This window comes from Labrus mixtus, chromosome 11 (genome assembly GCF_963584025.1).
Source record: "Labrus mixtus chromosome 11, fLabMix1.1, whole genome shotgun sequence".
NCBI classification, from domain to species: Eukaryota; Metazoa; Chordata; class Actinopteri; order Labriformes; family Labridae; genus Labrus; species Labrus mixtus.
Genome location: NC_083622.1, coordinates 28,728,217 through 28,751,062, shown reverse-complemented (window position 1 = coordinate 28,751,062; position 22,846 = coordinate 28,728,217). Strand labels below are relative to the sequence as shown.

Here is a 22,846-nt window from a genome sequence, read left to right as displayed (position 1 = left end):
CCACAGTGCAGGTCCCTTAGGAGCCTGAGTGTTGCCAGGAAAGTGTCCAAACCCCCTAAGAACTCAACAACTCTGTAAATCCTTGAATCTGAATATCCACTTTTGGATACTGGTGTCTTTCAGCATTAAGATGATAGAAAGTTACTGACATATGTGTCTGACCACAAAGGTTTTTGGTACTCTGTTCTATTAAAAATATGAACTTGTCCAACTCCAAATACATCCTTTTTGGGGAAAAGCCTCCAAGGAAAATGTTTCAACTGAGCCATGCTGACAGAAGTCCGGTCACTAAAACGAAATACACACCATTAAGCATAATCTTTGAGTTACACAAGAGAATCACAACAGACAAACAAAAACACACAAGACTGTTACCTGGACTTGGAGTCAAGTGTCCACTGGCTGACCTCTCTTAGATTGTGGATTAGTCCACTTGTGGTTCCACTGAGGGCCAATCCAATTGAACACTCTTGTCTCAAAATAACTCTCTTATTCTGCAGTCCAGACCCAGCCGGAAACAACAAGGATACCTTAAACAGTCAAATCGTCCTACGTCATCAGTTCTAAGAAGTATTCAATCTTAAGGTCATTTGAGGGGAAAAATGTAATGTGCTCATTCTGTTATCACAGACATGTCTTCTTACCAAATGCCCACCTATGGCAGCTGGTTCTCTAAATCCACAGAAACACTGTGGAAAAAGAATCGTAAATGGACTTGAGCTTATATAGCACTTTTCTAGTCTTCCGACTACTCAAAGTCCTTTTACACTGCATGTCACACACTGATGGTAGTAATCGCTATGTAGTATCATCCATCAGAAGTAATTACAATGTTACAATTCACTTAGCAGATGCTTTTATCCAAAGCGACGTACATCAGAGATTAAGTACAACAGTAATCCATTCATACACCACCACTGAAGCAGCGGGAGCAATGCAGGTCCAAAGACACATCAGACATGTTGTTCAGCTGGGGATTGAACCCTTGACCTACTGGTCGAGAGGCGACAACTCTACCTACTGAGCCACAGCCGCCCTAACTAATCTCATTAATACACCACCACTGAAGCAGAGGGAGCAATCCAGGGTTGAGTGTCTTGCCCGGACATGATGCCCAGCTGGGGATCGAACCCTCGAACTTCCGGTTGAGAGGTGACAACTCTACCAACTGAGCCACAGCCGCTCAATTGTAATCTGAGAAAGATGTTATCAAAAGACATCAAAAAAGATGCTGTCTCTTCACAAAATATCACTGCTGGAAAAACACAGGGAAAGGACATGAACGTCAATGTCAAAGAGAGAATTACCATACCATGGTTACCCAGGGCTGTTTGTTTTAGGTAACTTCATGCTGGTTATGTCAGTGATGACAGTAAATGGCATCAGAAGAGGGCTGGTAGGGAGTTCTTTTTTTCAATTGGAATTGAAACCTTAGGTCCTATTAATTCAGAAAATGTATCCACACATCCTTGTCAATCAATCAATCAATCAACTTTTATTTGTATAGCGTCAACTCATAACAAGTGTTATCTCGAGACACTTTACAAGAAGCAGGTAAAATACCTTACTCATTGTCTGTTAACATTACAAAAGAGCAGGTAAAAGACCTTACTCATTGTTATGTTACAAAAAGCAGGTAAAGGACCTTACTTATTGCTATGTTACAAAGATCCGGCCTATCCATCATGAGCACTTTAGCAAAGCAGCAAAAGTTACAGTGGTAAGAAAAAACTGCCTTATTAAAAGGCAGAAATCTTCGGCCGGATCCCCGGCTCATGACGAAACAGTCTTCACAGGCCTAGACTGCGCCGGGCTTGGAAAGGGATAGGGGGAGAGATGGGATAAGATGCAGGAAGAGGGATAGAGAGCAAGGGGGTGGGGGGAGGTAGACCGTCCATCAGCAATCCGGTGGGGAGGGGAGGGGGTGTGGGGGGTTGTTCTGGCAGGCCGCCAACCCACGATCCGGTGGGGAGGGGGTAGTGGTGGGGTGGGGGTTGTTCTGGCAAGCCGTCAACCGATGATCTTGAGGAGCCTAGGGGAGCTCAAGAGCTCCCAGGAAAGTAGGTGGTTAGTGACTGAGATTTATAGATAGATACATGCAGTAATATGATGTACTGTATATGCAGAGAGAGAGAGAGAGAGAGAGAGAGAGAGAGGAGCTCAAGGTGCCAGTTCCCCCGGTAGTCTAAGCCTATAGCAGCATAACTAAGAGCTGGTCTACACCAGCACCAGCCCTAACTATACCTTGTGACATCTTTGCCTCTCTTCAGCTTGGTAACATGCTTTAATCAAGTAAGTCATTTTAGCAGATGAGCCATCTGATAACATGACAACTAGTCAGGCTAGTCTATAACCGTAGGAGTTTGAGCATTTTCTCTCAGGCTTTCTAGACTTCAGGTCAGTACTGTTTTAGATGGTTTGGTTTTGGTTATGGACACAGACAAATTTATCAAAGTAGATGTTGCATTTATTAAAATAAACAACATTTTTCTCCATTAGCAAATTCATTGAAATTTGCATTTAAATAGGACTAAACTGATTTTTAAATTCTAGTTTGACTACGACATTAGCATGTTAGCTGACAGATTTATGGCTCTACTCCCAGAGTTCCTATACTGTATTACTAATGGTTTTTGTTTTACTACGACCACACAAAGCCTGTCAATCAACCCAGGGTAAGTCTGAATGATAGCCATCTCCTTGACCTTTGGAAAACCATTTGTACATAATGGCCATGTATACACTAGATTACAGAACACTGAAACAAAATACTGCCTTTAAATTCTTTCTGCTGTATCTTTGTGGAGATCTAATATCTCCACAAAGATCTCTCCAATATAAGAGACAAAAGCAGCATTGAAGAGGATGGGGAGAAGACAGGAGGGGCTGAAAGAGGTTGGATGCTTGAGATGAGCTTCATATGAAGGTGATGAGGCTCAGACTGTCTCCCTCTCTGTGTCTGGGATGAGTTAATGGCTTGTCTGTTGTGCTCTCATGAATGAGGACCATCATACAAAAAGCACAAAAGTGAGCTGAGGCGGTAGGGCTATTAAGAGGAACCTACTGCTGAATAAACACGACATCGCAAGTGAGTGTGTGTGTGTGTGTGTGTGTGTGTGTGTGTGTGTGTGTGTGTGTGTGTGTGTGTGTGTGTGTGTGTGTGTGTATGTTTAGAGGCACTTGAATAACCTTCTGATCATATTACACTCACTTTATTGAGCCCTGAAGAAAACACTGATAAAAGCACTTATGGGGCTGCAGGTTAACAAGATTTTTAAACTGGTTCATAAATTGTCAGACTATGTTTGTGTGTCTTTGTTTGTGTTTTTGTGTGTAAAGTTTAAGTCCAGGTTGGTTACTGGAGGGGAACAAGGCTACACTTTCTTTCTGTCTTACTGATCCACTCCAGTCCATCAGAGGAATGTCTGGTCAACAGCAATGTGTGGGGTCAACCATGAAACACCTGGCCACACCTGGGACTACCCACACGTGCACCTACACACACTCATATATTTGACACACATATGTATGGAGCTCCACAGTCCACCTAGTGAAGAGGATTGACAAGTGCAGCTGCTGAACAGAGAAAGGTTTGTCCCATTTTCCCCACTCAGTTAAATGACGGCTTGTAATCAGACTGCCAACATCACTGAGTTCAATCTCACACTGTAATCCACCTCTAAAAAGCCTGTAATAAACACTCATATACTGGTAATTTCCCAATTATTTCTGCCCCACCCAGATGAAGTGCACTGATGTCAGACTTCAATGCAATGGTCTTACTCACACATTACAAAGAAAAGATTAAAGATCGCAGCTTAAAAATTAAAATGTGACGAGTCACATATCTAAACATGTTTAAACAGACACATTCTTTAAAACACTCTAAAGGTCATGATTTGGGAATTGTAAGCTCACTTCTTTATGAATCATTTGTTAAATAAAGTATTTGATAGTTACGTTTACAATAGGGGACATAGCTTGCTTGGCTCCATCCAAAAAAAATGTATTTGTTTTTTAATTATCATTATTTTTACATATTTTATTAATGCAAGGGAAAAAACTTTGGAAGTGACCTGGCACATCTCCAGAAACCAGACCAGCTTCCATACTTTGGTCCACACCAGGACTTAAACCGTCTATCCTCTGGTTTCAAACCCAAGTCCTTACAGACTACAGCACTGCTGCCCAAACTACTGCCGTCCTAAAAAACAAACAAGAGTAAAGCCATGCTAGAGGTTGTGTGAGCCTCAGGCCTTCTAAGGTAAAGTTGTTCTTTGAGTTTTATGGCATCAGTAGCATGCTAACATCTTTGACATGCTGATGTTTAGCAGATACTTTTTCCCCCATTATCACTTTTTTGCTTTACATGTTAGTATGCTAATACTTGATTAGAATACAAAAACAGCACTAAACTCTAATAAAAGTTAATGGAACTGTCCTTAGTTAGTAGGTATTTGGTATACAAAATAAAAATTATTTGAAATATTTAAACTAATATGAAAAGGTGAGGACGCAAGATGGGAATTCAGGGAATCAACAACATAATAGGCTATCACAATTCAATAATTTACAAAGCTTTATTAATCCCTACATGGGCAATTGATTTGTTTTAGCAAAACGTCAGATCAATTGATCTAATAAGAATCAAGATACTTTAAGTCTTGAAAAAGGCGAAAGAGGATGGCTAAAAATACCTGCCAATCTCCATCCATTTATCAGTTGTCAATACCTCTTATCCTATAAGGGTTGGCGGGAGGCGGGGCACACACTAAACAGTGATGTCAGTCAATCATAGGTCTGACACAGCGGGACAAACTCCTTTACACAAACATCTACGGGGAATATAGAGTCATCATTTCACTTAACAAGAAAGCCAAAGTACCGGAGAGAACTCCGCAAACTCCAGAAGAGCTCAGTCGGCCGTAAGATTAGAAGCCGAACCTTTTTGCTGGTGACAGTTCTAACCACTGCACCCCCATGCTGCTTACTTATTGACAGATAAATTCTTGTTTGTTTCATCCACAGAAAATAAGTATAATGGAAACAAAAAGTTGCCATTTTACTGGACTGGAACTTTTTCAGTCTCTAGACTAACTTAAAATAGTCTCACACCGGCCCTACCCTTTTGTTTATTTTGCAGACTTCAAAAAAAGTAAAGCAATATCAGCAGATCAAACTCTTGGTAAAAAAAAGAGTATACGTACAACCAAAGAAAGACTATAGCCTTAAATGCAATCAGCATGATATGGGTATCATTGTTTACTCTTTATCTCATTAACCTATGTTGTTGTGTTTTTTTGAGCAAAAGAAATATTGATTGTTTGATGGATATGGAGCAGAAAGCTGAGATTGTGATAAATGTTGAAATATGTCCAATGTCCATGGGAACCCTGGCTAACAACAAGGACTAAGCTTTTCTGTAATTCTTCACCAACACAGAACACTGTCAGCACAAAACTTGTACGAGCCTTTACTGGCAGAAACATTCTAAGTCCTAGTGTGATGCTGACAGTGTGACTCAATGGGAATCAAAGATACAGACTTCATTGGCTGAAGTCCGAGACAGGTCATCAAGCCATTTTCTCACAGGCATCTTTTACCAATTGTGATATAATTCTATTAAAGTGCATACCCTGTTAAAAGCCTTATCATGCCTTGCTAGAGACACAAAGCAGCTGCAATGCAGTTTCACATGGAAAACTCAGCAGATAAGTCTGCAGCAAGCAGCAAAGCATGACACATACCCACAGGAGAGGATTAAGAGAGCCCAGACAAAAATATTTCCATTTCAGGATAAAAAAGCAAGCACTTTTGTTGCCATTTGTTTGATTGTTGCCAACTGTATTGATTTTATGTGTTGGTTTTAGGAAAAAGAAAGCCTGGGAGGAAACAACTAACATTTCTCTGAGCAAAAGTCAATGAGTGTGGCAGCCAAATCAGGGTAAATCTAACATGAGAGCATAATGACTTCCAGTTGCTACAGAGGGTTATCAGGACCATTTGAAATACCAGCACATCCTAATTGCACGATCAGATACATTGCAGTTCAAGGTTCAATAAGGACACAGATTTCTTACATATGCCAGGCTATCTTGCTATGTCATATGTGGAGCATCAAATTAAAGCACTTTCTGGGCAAGGAAGCTTAAATTGAGTGATGGCCAAATGTTGACAAACAAAATATTACTGCATAATCAAGGGGATAAATTGTATTTTCTTTGGATTTAGCTTTACAATGTGAGTGATAGCACAATTTTCCTCCTGGGACCTACAGTATTCATGTGTATGCCTCAGTGATTTTACAGTTTTTTCAGGGACCTGATGATGTATGTGCTAACACATAAAATGAATGCTGTTTTTTAATCACCAGGCCTACCCAGGGTTTGTGTGAGTTTGGCCATTCATTTTCAATTGAATGAAGATGACTGTAGTTCAGATTCACCGAATCAGTGCATTCTTAAAGGTCACATATTATGCAAAATACACTTGACCATGTTTTCCTAAAACTAATATGTGTTCCTAGTCTGTCTACAAACCCCCAAATTATGAGAAAAGGTCGTCCTCTTCGTCTTTTGCCTGCTCCACTTTTCAGATAATGTGTGCTCAAACAGGCCGTTTGTGGAGATTTTCTCTTTGTGACATCACAAAGGGCAGTAATCCCTCCCCCAGGTGGGTGACACTCCCACAGCTAGGTGTTTGTTCTGCCCTCTGAGTCTGCCTTCTCACTGTAAATAGGGCATTAAGCAAAAAAGCCCGAGCCCTACAAGCTCTTCCAGAGAGGGGGCGTGGTCAGACACAGCTCATTTACATATTTAAAGGTACAGACACAGAAACAGCCTGTTCTGAGCAGGGCTGAAATAGAGGCGTTTATAGGCATGATCAAATACAGGATCAGGGTGGCTTTTTGCCAAAAATGCAACAGGCAACATGTTTTGGGTAGCTCTGAGGCTTATGAAAACTGGTTAAAAATGAGGATAATATGTGACCTTTAAGTATTCTGATGACACAGCTCTGATATCTTTGCTAAGTTACTACTATAGTGTTTATTATAAACGGGTATTTATAAGAAGATTAATGTATAACGGTAGGTTTAAAATAGGGCTGAAGCTTTCATTGACTCAAGTTTTTGCCTTTTTAAACCAAGGTACGGCGCAAGTGAAAAGGCATCTTTTGACCGCCGTCCCCAACAACAGCTTAGTGCAGTGTTTGAGGTGAAACAGACTCACTGATTGGTTACTGAAAGCATTTTTAAGGAGGGTTGTTGTTGTTTTTCAAGGCCACAGCAGGCGGAAACCAGCGTCAGAGCGACCCACTGAGTGGCAGGATTCACATAGACACTTCATTAACGTGTGATCAAGCAGTGAGACAGAGGACGTCTGTGGAGTGTGGCCAGCTCGCTCTTTTACAGAGGACCCTTTCTACACCTTGAACCCCACTTTACGGCTTTATTGCACATGTAGCGAGCTCACACTAAACACACCTAATATCAGGACCCAGCCCTGAAGAAGGAGGATGGAGTGTTAATTAAGTATTTTAAAGCTGTATGTGTGCGTATGTACGTCATGCACATGTATCAGCTCCGCATGTTTATATGTGTGAGTGCAGAGATTAAAAAAGAAATCGAAGCCTGTCGACGTGAGGACAGGCTGCTTTCAGCACGGCAGCCCTCGTCTTCAATTAGCAGGTTGTTCTGTGTGACTGGCTCCAGTTAGAGGTGAAGTGGGCCAGCTGAGGGAGGTAAACACACCTCATCCCCGGGGTTCACTGGAATCAGAAGGAGGGCAACAATGTGCCACTGCCTTAGCCACAGAAGCCTACCTGTCTTTGGCCGCTAACACGCTTTAGCAGTCATTTCCTACCTTCTCCTCCAATTTCCTTGCCTCAGTTCATGTACGGGGCTGACAGTGAATGTTTCACCTGGCAGCATAAGAAACCTTTTTTCTGCTGTGACTCCAACCTGTGTGTGTTTCAAGGAGTCTGTGTTTTGGGTCATTTAAGCCATCTGATGAAATGGTAAGTTTATCGGATACAACCACCAACCTTGATTGGCTAATTGCCTGCTATGCAGCATAAGTCAATATAGGAATATTTGTGTTGGAATCAATACTACGTTTATTTTATGGAGACAAAATTGGTCGTATGAGCCAATCTTTTACTTTTCTATTAAAATAGAACAGCATTTATTTTTCTTTTAGATACAATGACCAACAAACAAGTATTGGAATTTATGTTTGTTTAAATTAGTGATTGAAAGAACTGTGAAAGTTCTTACTGTCAAAGCAGACCAGTTTCTGTACTTTTGTTATTATTCAGCTGCTCTCATAACATTTATCCTTAACATTACTCACAGGAAAAGGAAATAGAGAAAATAGCAGGAAGGTGTCTAAGACACTTGATAACTTAAGCTTGTCTCTAATTTTATATTAAAGCTGCTGGTTTGTATTTTGAAAAACATGTTTCAAAAAAGACCTCTATTGGAATAGTCATAATTAAGTGTACCATCGCATGTGCTCACCAGTCATGCTTCACATGAATTTAGGTCAACCAATCGGCCCCCTTGAACAGCTCCTGTTGTACACAGCACCCATTCAGAGTCCCAAGGTGTAAATTGAGATGTAAACAAGCAGTTTACTGGGTCAGTGCTGTGGGTCCCAGAATGACCTCTATTATTAACAGGCAGAGAAAGAAAACTCAAGAGGGATTTCAAGACGCCGCAATAATGAACATTTAAGTTAAAGCTTTCCAACTTGATCATTCATACAATCTTGGTAGATAAATCTTTAGAGATTTTTTTTTAAGAGGGTTATATTTAAAATGTGGTGTGCACTTAAACTTTTCTTTAAATTTGAATGTCTTTTTAATTAGTTAAAATAAGTTTTGCTGTTGAACATCATTCACAGCGGTACAAGCTTAGCTTAATTTTCATTACTTCAGACAGCTTCTCCAAAAGGGCTCTGCTGACAAGCACCAACTATAAGTAATACAATGAGCATTAATAAGTGCCTCACTTCAAATATTTGTCACACAGCTGCAGAACTATAACAAATCTGACCACTTGGGTTCATGAGAGATAGATTACCAACAGACTCAATTAACTAAGTGCTCTTATAGCAATTAAATGCATCTATCACAATAACATAATCTTGACTCCCTGGTTAGAAGTCAAGGCAAATTCAAAATTCTGGAGCAGAAATGCACAAACAAGAAGAAAATAATGAAGTTGCAAAATGCAACACTTAATTCACGGGACACAAGATAAGATAAGAGAGTGTTTTTTTAATTACTAAAACAAACACACGGCGTTGCAGCATGAGCTGGTCTCAGGAGTTGTGTCATGAACTTGCCTAACAATCAAGTCTCTGAACAGTCACTAGCTCACCACCCCTCACTTCAGGGACAATGGTCTGTTCCAACCTCACTGCCTCACATATCAGCTCACTGATCACACCACCCTGTCTGGCAGCTGCTTCAACTGGGGTAACTGACATAACCTTTATCACACTAGAACAGCTTTTTTTCTTTAAAAAATGTTTGATAACTCGCAGTGATACTTAAACCAAAAGCTATATAGCCTACTTTTGGACATTGATAGACCTACAGTTCTAAAGGTCTATAACTGTAGCTTTCAAAGGGGAAATATTTTTAGCAAGTGGGAGTGCAGATAGAAGCTCAGGGGGGAGAGGACTTTTCAAGTTTTCTGAAATGTGTCCGTCTTTGCCATATATTGGTCAGACTCTAGAGTAAATTCCAGTCTGTTGTTTGGATGGGCAGTCAGCACCATGGACAGAGACCCTGGTCACTACAGCTTGACCTCTGGGGGCCCGTCACACCACACACAAACCAAGGGAAAACACTGGAAATGGCTCACATGCTGCCAGAGGCTCTTTTGTTAAAAGTGCATATAAGCAAAGGGAGAGCCATACAACTAGCTAATAATGCAGGTAAGGTTAGTCAAAGCAGTCATGTTAAAAATGTCAACAGACTACAGTTCCCACAATAAGAACGAGTTCAGCATCCTCTGTATCTCATGATCTACAGGGAAGCTGCTCAGCATTTTTTGTTACAAGATTATGCAATCTCCCATAGTACGCCTATTGTTCCCCATTTTAGTTTAAGAAAATAGCAAAAACTTTCTTTATGTGACATAAAGACAGAGATGATTCTCACTTGTCATGATATCAGTTCCCATAGTGAGCTCACATAGGCCTATAGAATATTAGTCAATTCAATTCTGAATGATATGGCCGAGGTGTAGTGCATTGTGGTTAGTTGGGCCTGAGGCATCGTATCCCAAATCCCTCATCCCATTTTTCTTTTGTTACATAACAATGAGTAAGGTGGTTTACCTGCTTTTTAAAAAATTGTCTCAAGATAACATTTGTTATGAATTGGGGCTTTACAAATAGCCTAAAGATTAAGATTGAGATTGAGGCGACCTTCTGCACTATTACCAAATTAGAGTCTTTGAAAGGCAATAGGTGATAAAGCAGTATTAAAAAAAAAGCCCCACTCTGTGTGACAGCGGCGTTTGGTCCCTTTAAATCTAAATATAACCGGGTCTAAAGCTGATAACTCCCAGATAATGTTGCGTTCGAGTAGCCTACTGCTCGTGGGCTGATGCCAGAAGTCCAGGAGATAAACAGAAACCACTTCAAGAAGGCTACTGAACAGTCTACATAGCTTATACGAGGGATATTTTAATGGGTGATAAAAGGTAGTGGTGTGAAGAGAATGTTGGCTATCTGTGAATGTGTCTCAACATTTACACACACAGGCCTAGTCTAGGCCTATTGTTAAGATTGCAACCACTTAGCCTTGAGCGAAATCTTGTTATAGCACATTCCGGTTTAATGTTGTCGTAATTATGATGTATCAAAGCATCCTCATCTTCCCTCGTCCAAATCACTCATGATACTACGATTGGTAGATGTCTCTCTATTTAGAAATCTAATATGTCCTACGGCCCCTGAAGGCAGCAGCTACTTGACAACCTAGTTCATAGAAACAAGCCAATAAGTCAAACAAGTGAGTCACCGCTCTTACCTTGTTGAGGTGGGGGTTTCGGGTGACATCGTAGCCCCTCTTCTTGGTGAAAACAAACGTTTTTCTTTTGGTTTCAGACTTGTGCATCTCGGTTTCCACAGACTCCTGTCTGACCAGCCCGTGTGCCATGTTGTTGTCTCTTTAAATAGAGCAATGGTGAACTGTTGTGAACTCAACAAGTGGATGCGCAGGTCCAACCGCTGAGCTCTGCACGCGCGAGTGCTCGTGTGCTCACTGAAGATCAACCGAAGTGTGCTTATCACTATCTTTTATTGTTTCAGATTACTTTGCCGAAGGTCTTGATGAGCAAAGTCCCTTCGTCAGATGTAAATTGTAACATATAGAACTAACTGTATCATTTAAATATCGCCTTCCAAGGGGGTTGTCAAAGAGTTTAAAAAATATGATTTATTTTAACATTAGATTTGTAGCCTTAGACAAAAAATAAAAATAAATCAAAGTTTATAGCCTAATTGTAATGATACAAATAATACTAGCCTACTTGTGCAATAACTGTGACTTCTTAAAAGAAACAAGAGTCATTTTTAGGTTTAACATAAACAGAGTATAGCCTTTATTATACAGTGTAGACATGTGCTTTCTGATGAGTCATGGTGTTTGTTGCAAACAGGATCACTGTGACAGGAATGAGGATATATGAAGCCAAGGTCACTCTTCACCCAGTTTAGGCAGGAGAGTCATGCAACTTTACATAGCAGAGATATGACAGTGAAAAAACAACACCCTGGTATTCTGAGAATGACAAAGAGGTTATTTAAATTCATGTGAATTATGTGAATGCTTCAAATTTAGTTAACTCTATTAACAAAATGAACTTTGCCAAAGGAATTAATTCTGCTATAATTCAGGGTGTGTCACTAAGATAAGAGAAGTTGAACCCTGAGTGAACACGTCTGAAGACTTATGGTTGAGCTTTTGCCAAGTGTGTAAAGGTATTCAGACTGATGAACTCCTCTTGAGTGTGCCTGGTATAAGAGTGTAAAGAGACTATGAAGGGCAGTTGAAGAAAAGTTCTCATGAGGGGTAAAAATATCTATCAAATGTCTGTCAATATTATCATTGTCTCTAAATCTACATTTCTACAGTTAATTTGCTTCCTAACTTGTTGGAGAATAGGTCTGAGCTTTCAGCATTCTGACTTCATAACTCTCATTGATCATGCCACATTGTTGCTGTGAACACATTAAAACATTCCTGCTGTTTTGGATCTCTCCTTTTGAACTGAATGTCAGCTGCACAGAAAATAAAAGGATATCTAGTAGAACTGAACACGTGTGTAGAAATGATAAACAAAGAGCACCATAGTTGTAGCATGCTGTGATTGGTTCACCTGCAGCGACATGAGGTTTGTGCTGTTTCAATTTGAGCTCAGAGTTAACATCAGATTTCGGTTGCTGCTGCCAAACAAACAGACATGCCTAAAGCACAAATCACACCACATTTATTTTGCAAGTTAGGTCTTAAATTCTGGAAAAAGTCCATCTTTCAAAAGTTGGTATTTTAAGGATGCCTGTGAACATTTTTTTAAGTACAAAAGTTTTCCCCAATAATATTTATTGTTTACGTTTAAATAAGCCAAAGATTGTTTAGGTTTGGAAAAAAGCACCCTTATTTATTAGAAATGAAGAACTCAACAGCTGAGCAAATCTGACCTTGTCAAGCGGCTTTCGTTGTGAACTCTTAAGACAAAATTGACAGTAAAACACAACCATGACTTAGAAAACAGATTTAGATTCTAAAATAGTTTTTATTTTACAGGAGTAAAATGCTGGCTAACTCTACTATCGTTTCCACAGATTTCTTGTCAAAAACATTGGCATTGATGTGTGATTATCTTTTTAATTCAAAATCAAGTTAACACATAAACAATTTGTGTCCAATACTACTACATGTATTATTTTAATTGGTAAAAACCTGCAATTTATGTGGCCTGTAGGACAGACAAATATATAGCCTAGAAGTCTACCACACAAAGCAATTGTTCATTAAAGGTTTTAATGAACTAGATAAATGAAAACAACAGCAAAAATGATGACAGTCAGGCACTGAAACGCAAAACAAGCTGATACAAAACCAAGCCAATGGACTATTTTGACATTGGCACTTATCACAATGTATACAAATAAATACTTCATGCAGACATTAGATTTAAGAACCAAGTTTCATTGAAACTAATCCAATAGGTGTCAAGATATAGTTAAAAATCATGTACATTAACATTGTGATGGTGCTTAAGGAAAAGCCAGAGGATCACCAAAGTCCTTTTGATTCTTCTTTGATTCTTCCTGAGCCTTAAATGTATATCAGAATCAGAATCAGAATCGGGTTTTATTGCCAAGTACATTTACAAATACAAGGAATTTGTCTTGGTGTATTGGTGCTAAAACAGTTAAAGGAAAGAGATCAAAAAATATCATGCATGAAGTAAAATCTGTTGACCAATCAGCAAAACCTTTTTACTACACATCTGACATCCATGAAGCCACACCCCAATTAGGAAATATTGATTGCAAGATGCAGTAAAGATAAAAAGAAACCATAATAAAAAAGATTAAAAGTTGCTGCATAGGTAAAGCAGTCATGAGGCTTGAGAGCATCTTGAGCAATGGTGAAACACTTCAGGTGTAAACACTAACTAAATCCAGTGACTTGTACTTTCTCTTCAAACTCTGCGACAGAAAATATTCTTAAGCTTATAGCTACACTGATTCTTTGTTTAACATCTGTTACAATTGAGTTTAAAAACATCATACAAAATTACATCAACAAATATTATGAGGTCATATTAAAGTTTAAATTTCATGGGCCATTCTGCATAATAAATCAAATGTAGAATATCATTTAAAATCCTTCTTCTCACTTTCAAAACTCTTAAAGATCAGTCACTTTCTTATCTTAAAGAGCTAATCGTGCCGTATTAGCCTTCAAGAACATTATGCTCCCAGAATGCAGGTCTCTAAATGTTCTATCCTCTCGTTTGGAATCATTTACCAGTCAGGGTCAGGACACAATTAGTACTTTTAAGAGTAGACTTAAAACTCTCTCCTCTTTCTCTCTCTCTCCTCTCTCTCTCTCTCTCTCTCTCTCTCAGGTTCATTCGTGGGAACGGCCTGCTGCTATGAAACATGATTACATGATACAGTATTATTGGAATTACATATGATTGATTGATTGATTGATTGATTGATATGTACTTACCTTGTAGTTTTGCTTTACATTCTTAAAACATACATTCTTCATCTCCCCCCCCCCCCCCACACACACACACACACCTTTTTTTTTTTTTTTACCACTGCACACTTTCTTGGCTTGCATTAGGTGAAGGGTAAACATTCAAGGCCATGGTCTGAGAGAGTGACAGGGATCACTGTCGAGCTGATCTGATGCAACCTCATAGGCTCTGCATGTGATAAAAGACAGCATAGAGCATCTTATTATTACTGGTGATGTAATGCCAGGTAATAAAAGTCTAAAAAAAAGCTGTACTATTGACGGAATGATTGGTAGTTATGTCATAAATTAGCACCTTCAGAGGCCTTTGGTTTAATCCGCATTATCTCCTCTTGTCACACACACACACACACACACACACACACACACACACACACACACACACACACACACACACACACACACACACACACACACACACACACACACACACACACACACACACACACACACACACACACACACACACACACACACACACAGACATATTAAAGGAGCCTCCTTACTGCAGGATCTCCTTCAGTCTGTCAATCTTCTGTTTTTTTCTTGTCTATGTTTTGATTCTGACTACATTCATCCCCATGGGGCTTTTCAGGTCAGGAAGAGGTGGAGACAGCACCAAAGACTATCACAATTACTGAGAATCAAATCACCCACAAACATATGGTTTTCTCTCTCACCTCCATTAATTCCTTTGCATACTGACAGCAACACCTGGTCATACTTCCTGCAGCCAAGCTGATGGTAAAGGGTTCCCAAAAGGGGTTATTAAATGTAATTACAGTCAGGCTCTATGGTGGGAGAAAACAGTACCTTCTGCTTTTATTGTATTGGCATCTGTCTGGATAGACTAGAGAGAAGCTGGTTCATATGAATGTTACAGTGAGAAGAAGAAGAAGCAGAGAAAATAAAGGTTTTGATTTTGAAGGGTTATTTTTCACAGTAACCTGGACGGGCGACGGTGCTGATTTACTAAAACTCAAGCAACATCAAAGTTGGCATCACGCATTGAAGTCAGAAAGAAAGAAAGTGGAGAGCAGTTAATCAGGTAGAGTCAGGTCTGTGACACAGGAGCAGCATTGTCAGAATAGACAACACCCCAAGTCCTCGCTATGACAAGGCCGTGGATTAAAATTGTATTGGAGGAGGTCAAAAGAAGTGCTAGATGGAGACTATTCAAAGAAATTTAGAACGCTCATGAAAAGAGCTCTGGAAGGCTGAAAAACACAAAATCAAGTCTCATATCCAGCAGGTATATGTTGTCCTCCCTAGCCTATCCATTCTGATCTGTTGGCATTTTGAAGAAACATCCAGAGGAGCCCTGGAGAATATTCCATAGCTGGTGCCCAAAGGCACTGGGAGAGGATCGCTGCTACCTTCAACATGATCAAGAACTGAGGATAAAAGTGGAAGTCGACAGAGCAGGGATTACTAGCCTTTGGCAACCAGTGTAGCACTCTTTTGTGGTCCTTCTGGAGTTTACCATCCCTTGGGAGACAGTCCGAGTAGGCCTTTGAGAAGAAGAGAGCCAAGTGAGGGGTTTTGGTAGGAGACTGCCAAAGCAGAGGAGGGGTGGCCCGGATTCAACAAGTTTCTTAACACGATCCAGGAGCTGATGAACACTTCAATCTCAACAAGTAAAATTTATTTTATTATTTCCAAACAAAATGATAAAACAGGCTCATTGCAGCATCATAAAGTTGAAAATGAGAACAAGCAGAGCTTTTAAGTAAAGAAAGATAATTGTGGGACTATGAGAACTGGGTACAAGGAGAAGTGTTTCTGGGGGAAAGGACACAAAGGTCAAAGTGTAAGGTAATGTGAGAGCTTTAGGTGAAACATTTCTGTCTCTTTATCACCACCATGGAACAATAAACTACCCCTACAATGATCTGTGGGCGGTTTGTTTCACAAACATTCTGAATAACCGTTCCCATAGTTAACCATTCCACAACATTCCTCAAGGTTTTCAACAGCATTTCCAATTTGAAGATCTGGCAGCACACGGATTCAAGATTGATCATTGGCAGAGGAAATCTGAACAGGAACCACATTTCCTTCCTTTAGGTACTTTTATGAAGCCATAACTGATGTTTGGACCATGAACAGAACCCACAACAAAGAGCTCAGAGGCGTCAGGCCTGCTGAGCACCTTCAGCACCAGCGGAGGAAATGGGTGGATGTTTTGGACGACTTCCTGAAGAATGCTGTTCTTCCAACTCTCTTGCCATACAAACAGACATACATGCCTGGCTCCCTCCTTTGCCTTCTCCTACTAGTCCATACATGACCTTCCCCCAGCCCCAAAAATCAATGGGCCCTTTCACTGATCACTCCTCATAATGACCCACTGTTTGAGCCCACAGATTTTTGGTGTGGTGGAAAATAAGAGAGCTTTAAGCTGCAGCTTTCTCTTTCTTGCATTATTAGAGAAAGCTCAGTTGACATGAGTGTACTGCAAGAAGGAGTTTGATCATAATAGGCTGCGTTGAGTCACGGAAGCTCTGAACACATCCTGAGTAAGGTTACTGCTCAGCCTGTGCGTAAGCACGCCATGTCAATGTGTCAAGTGCAGAATAGTCATATTGCTTTCACCCCACAAAAGATTATTGTAAAAAAAACTGTGTTTGTGTGCTTCAGCATTGTAATCGACAACATGAAAATGGATAACACTACAGCTAATACCAATAATATAGCCAGCACAGCTTACCTTCTGAATTTAGCAATAAGAGGTCAAAAAGCTCCAGCAACACTTGTAGAACGAAGATCAGCTTTATTGACCCTGATGAAGGCCTCGAGCCGAAACGCGTCGGTCTAATCCGGTAATAAAGTTTATCTTCAAACTTCAAGTGTTGCTGGAGCTTTTTGACCTCTTCAAGCCTTTCACTCTTCAAGCACCTTGGTAGTTGGTGAAGTTTTGCCAGAAAATCCTCTGCTGTGTTGAATTTAGCAACAAAGCATACACTTTTTCTTTTATCATTATTCTAATATAAGAGGGAACCATTTACATTGAAACTAAAACTGAAAGTCATTTACTGTCAGGCATTTATGTATAGAGGTAGTTTAGATGGGATTGGTACCAATACAAAAAAGAAGACAAAATTGATGCTAGTTTTGAACTAAGCTGCCAACTTATTAAGTCAATTTTCTTCTGCCTAAGAGAGGAAAATTCCCACTCATGTCAGTGCTGCCCATTTCATAAGTGCAATTCTATGTTATTGGCACATACTTGTTGTAATATAAATTTAATTCCAGCAACAAGATAGACAGTTGTGGTGCTAACAATGTCATCCCATCTGTTGTGTTGGTGCCCAATGCCATGCTACTATTTGACTCAATATTTTTGTTGTGATTTAAATCATGGGTAACACATATATTCATATAGGCTAAACAGGATAATTATGTGGGGAAATTACCATCCAGAGACTTAAAGCTTACAGTTGTTTTTTACTCAATCCCAGAATTTATTTACATTTCATCACATATTTCAAGAAGCCAAGGATGTGCAAAGTATCTTCTGTGTATTTCACAATGCTGTTTTTAACAATACCTCCATAAAGTCTGCTTCGGTTTTTGTTTCTACTTGCAGCTATGACTGTGTGGGTGTGATTTAGTCTTTTATTAATAATGACTGTGCCCACAAAACAAGGAGTGCCACTGAACTCAGTCTGACTGCAGAATGAAAAACAGCTGCGGTGCGGGCAGGTCAAGGTTTGCCAAACAGACCTGAACGAGACATTGAGCATCCGAGAGCAAAGATCGGGCCCCAGAGACAGCAGAGCTTCTCCAGTCAAACTGCTAAATGGCATTTGGCAGAAAGAGCCAAAGAGGCGTCATCATTGGCCTTCAACAAAACACCCTTTCTTCTCTAGGAAGAGGATAGAGATTAGAGTGTTAACCTAGTCACACAGTGTGTTTGTATAACCTTTCTGACCCTGCAGAATATGTGAGTCTCTCAGTCTTTCAACACAAACACAATGACATTTTTTTTTTTTGCTTTCCTTGCTCCATTCTTAGAGTATGAAATCATATCACAATTCTGAATATTTGTTTGCATGTTTGTGGGTGTTCCCCTTACCTAAAGCGCTTACAAAATTAAAGTTTCCAAGTGATAAATATCCAAATGCATCATGTTAAATGCTTGAAACGGATGAAATTCACCAAATATTGTGTTAATATGTGAATTATTGAGTATGGATTTTTTCTTATTCATTTTCCATGTAATACATTGAAATGTGTGTCTTTGTGGGAGAGTTTTCACCTGCATATGTTTTCTATTTTGCTTTGGGAGATGTGGTTTACAAAGTTTTTTGAACATTTCTGCAAGTCTCTCTGAATAATATCTGCATCAAACAAGGCCATAAACAAATTCATTTTCTCCCTGCATCCTCCCTGCTGTGCATTTCTCAAGTCCTTTCAGCACCTTGAGACAAACAACAGCTCTGTCAGGGATAAACGTCACGTATCACCGGGTTTGTCTCTGCATGTCTAAACAGTCTCCTCTCAGTGCGGACACACTGCAGATCTGTTACCTCAAAGCAGACCTGGGTTTTTGGTTCCACTTTCTTCTGAGTTGCCAAATCAGCCTCCCCGATAGAGCTACTATATAATCTGCAAAATATGTGTTTGTTACACGGTGTTAAAGTTATTGCTAAGTGGTGGAACTGATTTCATGTCTGCAACATCTTTTGTTTGAACTCTTGCCCTGCATGGTGTGCATACATTATTATCATGATAAGCGCTGGGCTTGGTGATGTTTGTTTTGCTTCCTGTTTTTCAAGCCCTGTCGAGATGGTGTTGGGAGTTTCATTTCTTTTTTTTTCTTTTCCTTTTCTCTCAGCAGAAATGGGGAAGATATCTCTCTATGTGGCAGAGAGGTCAGTGAAAGAGTACCAAGGAAGCCTCCTATTTATAGTTCACCTTTCAAAGGCTTAACTCCTAAATGTCATTCCCCCCATAAACTTTTGGACTTCTGAATTAACCTTTACTGTACCAGAGCATAAATTACAAGATCATCTGTCACAACTGCAAACATCAAGTGTCCAAATACTACATGTAGAAAGAGTACACCAATACTGTACTCAGGTATACGCTCAGTTGCTTTGAATTAATTTTATTGAAGTAGAAGTACAAATACAGGCCTATAAATCTACCCAAGTAAAAGTATAAAGATCTTCTTTTAAAAATCTTCTTAAAGTACTGAGTACCTGAGGGAGTGGGGGTTGGGGAATGAAAAGGAAAAAAAACATCTCTTCTTCCTGTTCAGTGCAAAAAAAATGACAGAGAAATATAAATCTCCAACCAAGTTGTTGAAGTAAAGGAACACTTTTAGAAAAAAAGCCAAAAAAAGCTAGAATCTCCTTTATTGCTCTTTTAGTTTTTATTTCTTTACTCAGTATCAGATGCAATTTAAAATGTAGCAAATAACAAGACTATCCCCAATATAAGTAAATGTGAAAATACTCAAAAAGTTCACAAAAAAGCTACCCAATTACAGTACCATGAGTAATTTGTCACATTCCACCTAAAATACAATCTTTATCTATGAAAAAAAGCGAGGCTTCCTGTTTCTTCATCTTATTTGAACCACAGGAGGAGAGGATTAACAACATCTATGGAGGATGTTTCAGGTACATACAGGCAAGTGAAGTGGAATTATATTTTTATGCTTTTATTGCAGTAAGGGATTTTACCCAGTCTGTGTAAACATAAGGCCACACACAGAGTGAGTCATTGAGGGTGCTAAAGGAAAACATCTGTTTATAATACAGACTCAGTCTGGATTGCTAATCTGCATATCAAAGGGCAGCATATTGCCTCAACCTATGAGGCTTTGTTTTTATAAATTTAAACCCAAATCCACTGCTGTATTCCTATCAAATTATGTGCTAACACACACAATAAATATGGTTACTTATGTTGTTTGATGTTTGATTTTCAGCTACAGACAACTACTGTTTATAGGTAGACACTTATAGCCACACTAGCACGGTGGCTGTGGGATAACAATAATATTATCCAAATGGGTGTTCAAGTTAGTTCATGACTTTGGCTAAGACTAAAATCACTCAAAACGTATAGATGCTGGATTGACAGCTCATGGACATATCCATAGTCCCAAAATGATGTATCCCGATGATTTTGGTGTTCCCTGGATTAGGTCCTTTTGAAAGTGTTCCAAAAGTCCATTATTCATTTTCGGCCTCTATTACAGGTATGGGTTTTTGCAGGGGATGCATTGTAGCCCATACATTTTCTATTCCTCCTGCCATTTCTGATGGTTCCTCAGGATGTTACGAGGCATGTTGTTCTTTTCTCTCTTCTGTTTATAGTTTGAATATTCCCAATTATACGTAGCACTGATATAAAGATAAATACTGTCATCATAGAGTCAGAATCTGTTGCTTTGTCCGCCACTTCTGCAGCGTCTTTTTTTGCATCATGTTGCACATGTCTTCACACCCCACATCCGAAAGAGAAAGATCTCCCTGGATGGACACATACTCACCCAACATTTTCAGGGACGTTCTAAAATGTTCAAGACATTTTCAGGAGTGCAGGTGGGAAAATGGCTACACTTTAAAGCTGAGCCAAGATGTCCTGCAAAGGAAACTAATATTCTCCTATCAAACTTTTCTGCACACTTTGCCAAAGGGCGTGGCAAAATCAGATCTTATGACTCAGCTTCCTCCACATTCCTGTCAATCATCTAGGATATGACTGACACCACACCAATCTGTCTGCCAATCTTATGCACTATATTCGCCTCACTCATGAATAAGATACCCTTTACTTTTGGCAATGAATCAATTCAAACTCCAAAGGGACCAATTCAGCATCATTTCAATTTCTTGTGCATCAACAGTATGAAAAGGAAAGCTTTTTTCCTTTCCTGAAAATTAAGTTCACAGGTCGGTCTTTGCAGAAGACTGTGGTTGCCTATTCATTTACACGAGATTCAAATCAACACGTGTGACTTCAGTGAGCCTTTCATCATGTACAGTCTTGTCTCTGAGTGCTGGCATGTTAACCATTTAGCCAAATATTTACCATTAAAAACTGTTATAAACTGTATGTGGATCTAAGCGAGACCTCTATCTAACTGTCCCATTAATGTTTATATATATTTACTATATATATACCGTATTAATGTTTGTGTGGGAGAGAGAGGCAGTGGGGTAGAGAGTCCTATCATATCAATGGTGTTCTGTTTAGTGTGAAGCAGAGCTAAGAGACCATTCAGTTGTCAAAATAAAGCCTGTGGAAGTGAACTGTGGGTCACTGCAGCCCTCTGAGGTGGTTTATTAGTGCAGTCCGTGCAGAGGAGGAGGCAACCTTTAATGTATTTGCTGCATGCAGCTTAAAGGGCAACAAGGTCCTCTGAGATAGAGCTCCAATAGAGAGAAGGCTGTGGGCACTCTTAACACTATCATTTGGAGCCAGAGTGGTAGACAGTTGGATTTTGAGACACTGCATTTTAGGGGTTGATGGTTACCCAATAAGAAAAGTGAACCTAAAGGCTATCATTCCAAAACTTTGAGTACTCCTTTAAGAGCAGCATCCATTGCTGGTTTACTGCTGTGAAGGTGGGCCAGGTCTAATCCACTACACCCAAACACAACTAATGAAATTCCTGAAATTTAGCTCCCACCAATAGCATCCATCTACCAAAGCAGAACGCAAAGGGAGCACTTCCTGTGAGGGTGTGACAGCCTGTACAAAAGCCCCTCTATACACACAACACAACTCTGACCCCGAGCAGAAATATCACTCATTGCTTTTCTATTTGGAAGCAACAGAGCTGAGAGCACAGACAGCACTCTCTCTCCTTCTATGACCTTTGGCCTTAAACTAAAATGAAAAAAGGAGCATATCTTGTGCTTCTGTGTCTGCATCTGTGAGGGAAGTGATAATGTTGATCATTGTTTGGTATGGTAATGTGATTTAAAGAGGCTTCTGAGAGGTATTTAACAATTGCATAGAGCATCAGGTATTTTTTGAATGATGGATTTTCAGACCCTCAAATAAAGACTTCTGGTACACATCTTTTTTAAACAGCAGTTTCTTAAGTGCCTCAACACAAACATCTATTTGCGTATTAACATTTCAAACTCGCTCTATTGATTTTGGATAGCCTGCTCAAAGTATGCTAGGATACCTGGCCATGTGAACCAAGCTACAGCACTTTTTTAACAGCTTTTCTCCCTCATTCTGTCAAAATCACATATCCTACATAATAAACAGTTATATACTGATTAGTCAATAAAACGTGTGACATGCTGGTTTGTTTGAAATGACTCCTAGTTTTGAGTCAACCATTGAAGGAGGGCAGCGCCACTCCAGGCAAATTGGACACTTTCAGTGGGCACACACAGGCAGGAAGGTGGTGTCTGACTGACATATTCCTCATTCATTCATTTTGCTTACAAAACAATCAGCCTAGCACATCAGCATTTACTGTTTTGGTTACCATGACAATTTTGCCCATTAAAAGTTGACCCTCATTTTGCTAAATTTGCCAAAGGCCTTGGCTCAGTGCCTTGCTATA

General features: G+C 39.7%; 1 protein-coding gene across 1 annotated transcript in view; it reads right to left on the bottom strand.

Moving 5' to 3' along the window:
• Nucleotides 1-11,288, bottom strand: part of me1 (malic enzyme 1, NADP(+)-dependent, cytosolic) — a 78,704-nt gene extending 67,416 nt beyond the window's left edge. The window contains exon 1 of the mRNA XM_061051200.1: nucleotides 11,047-11,288. Within this exon, the coding sequence (XP_060907183.1) occupies nucleotides 11,047-11,175 (129 nt within the window). The 5' untranslated portion in view covers nucleotides 11,176-11,288. The remainder of the gene's footprint in view (nucleotides 1-11,046) is intronic.
• Nucleotides 11,289-22,846: the final 11,558 nt, after the last annotated feature.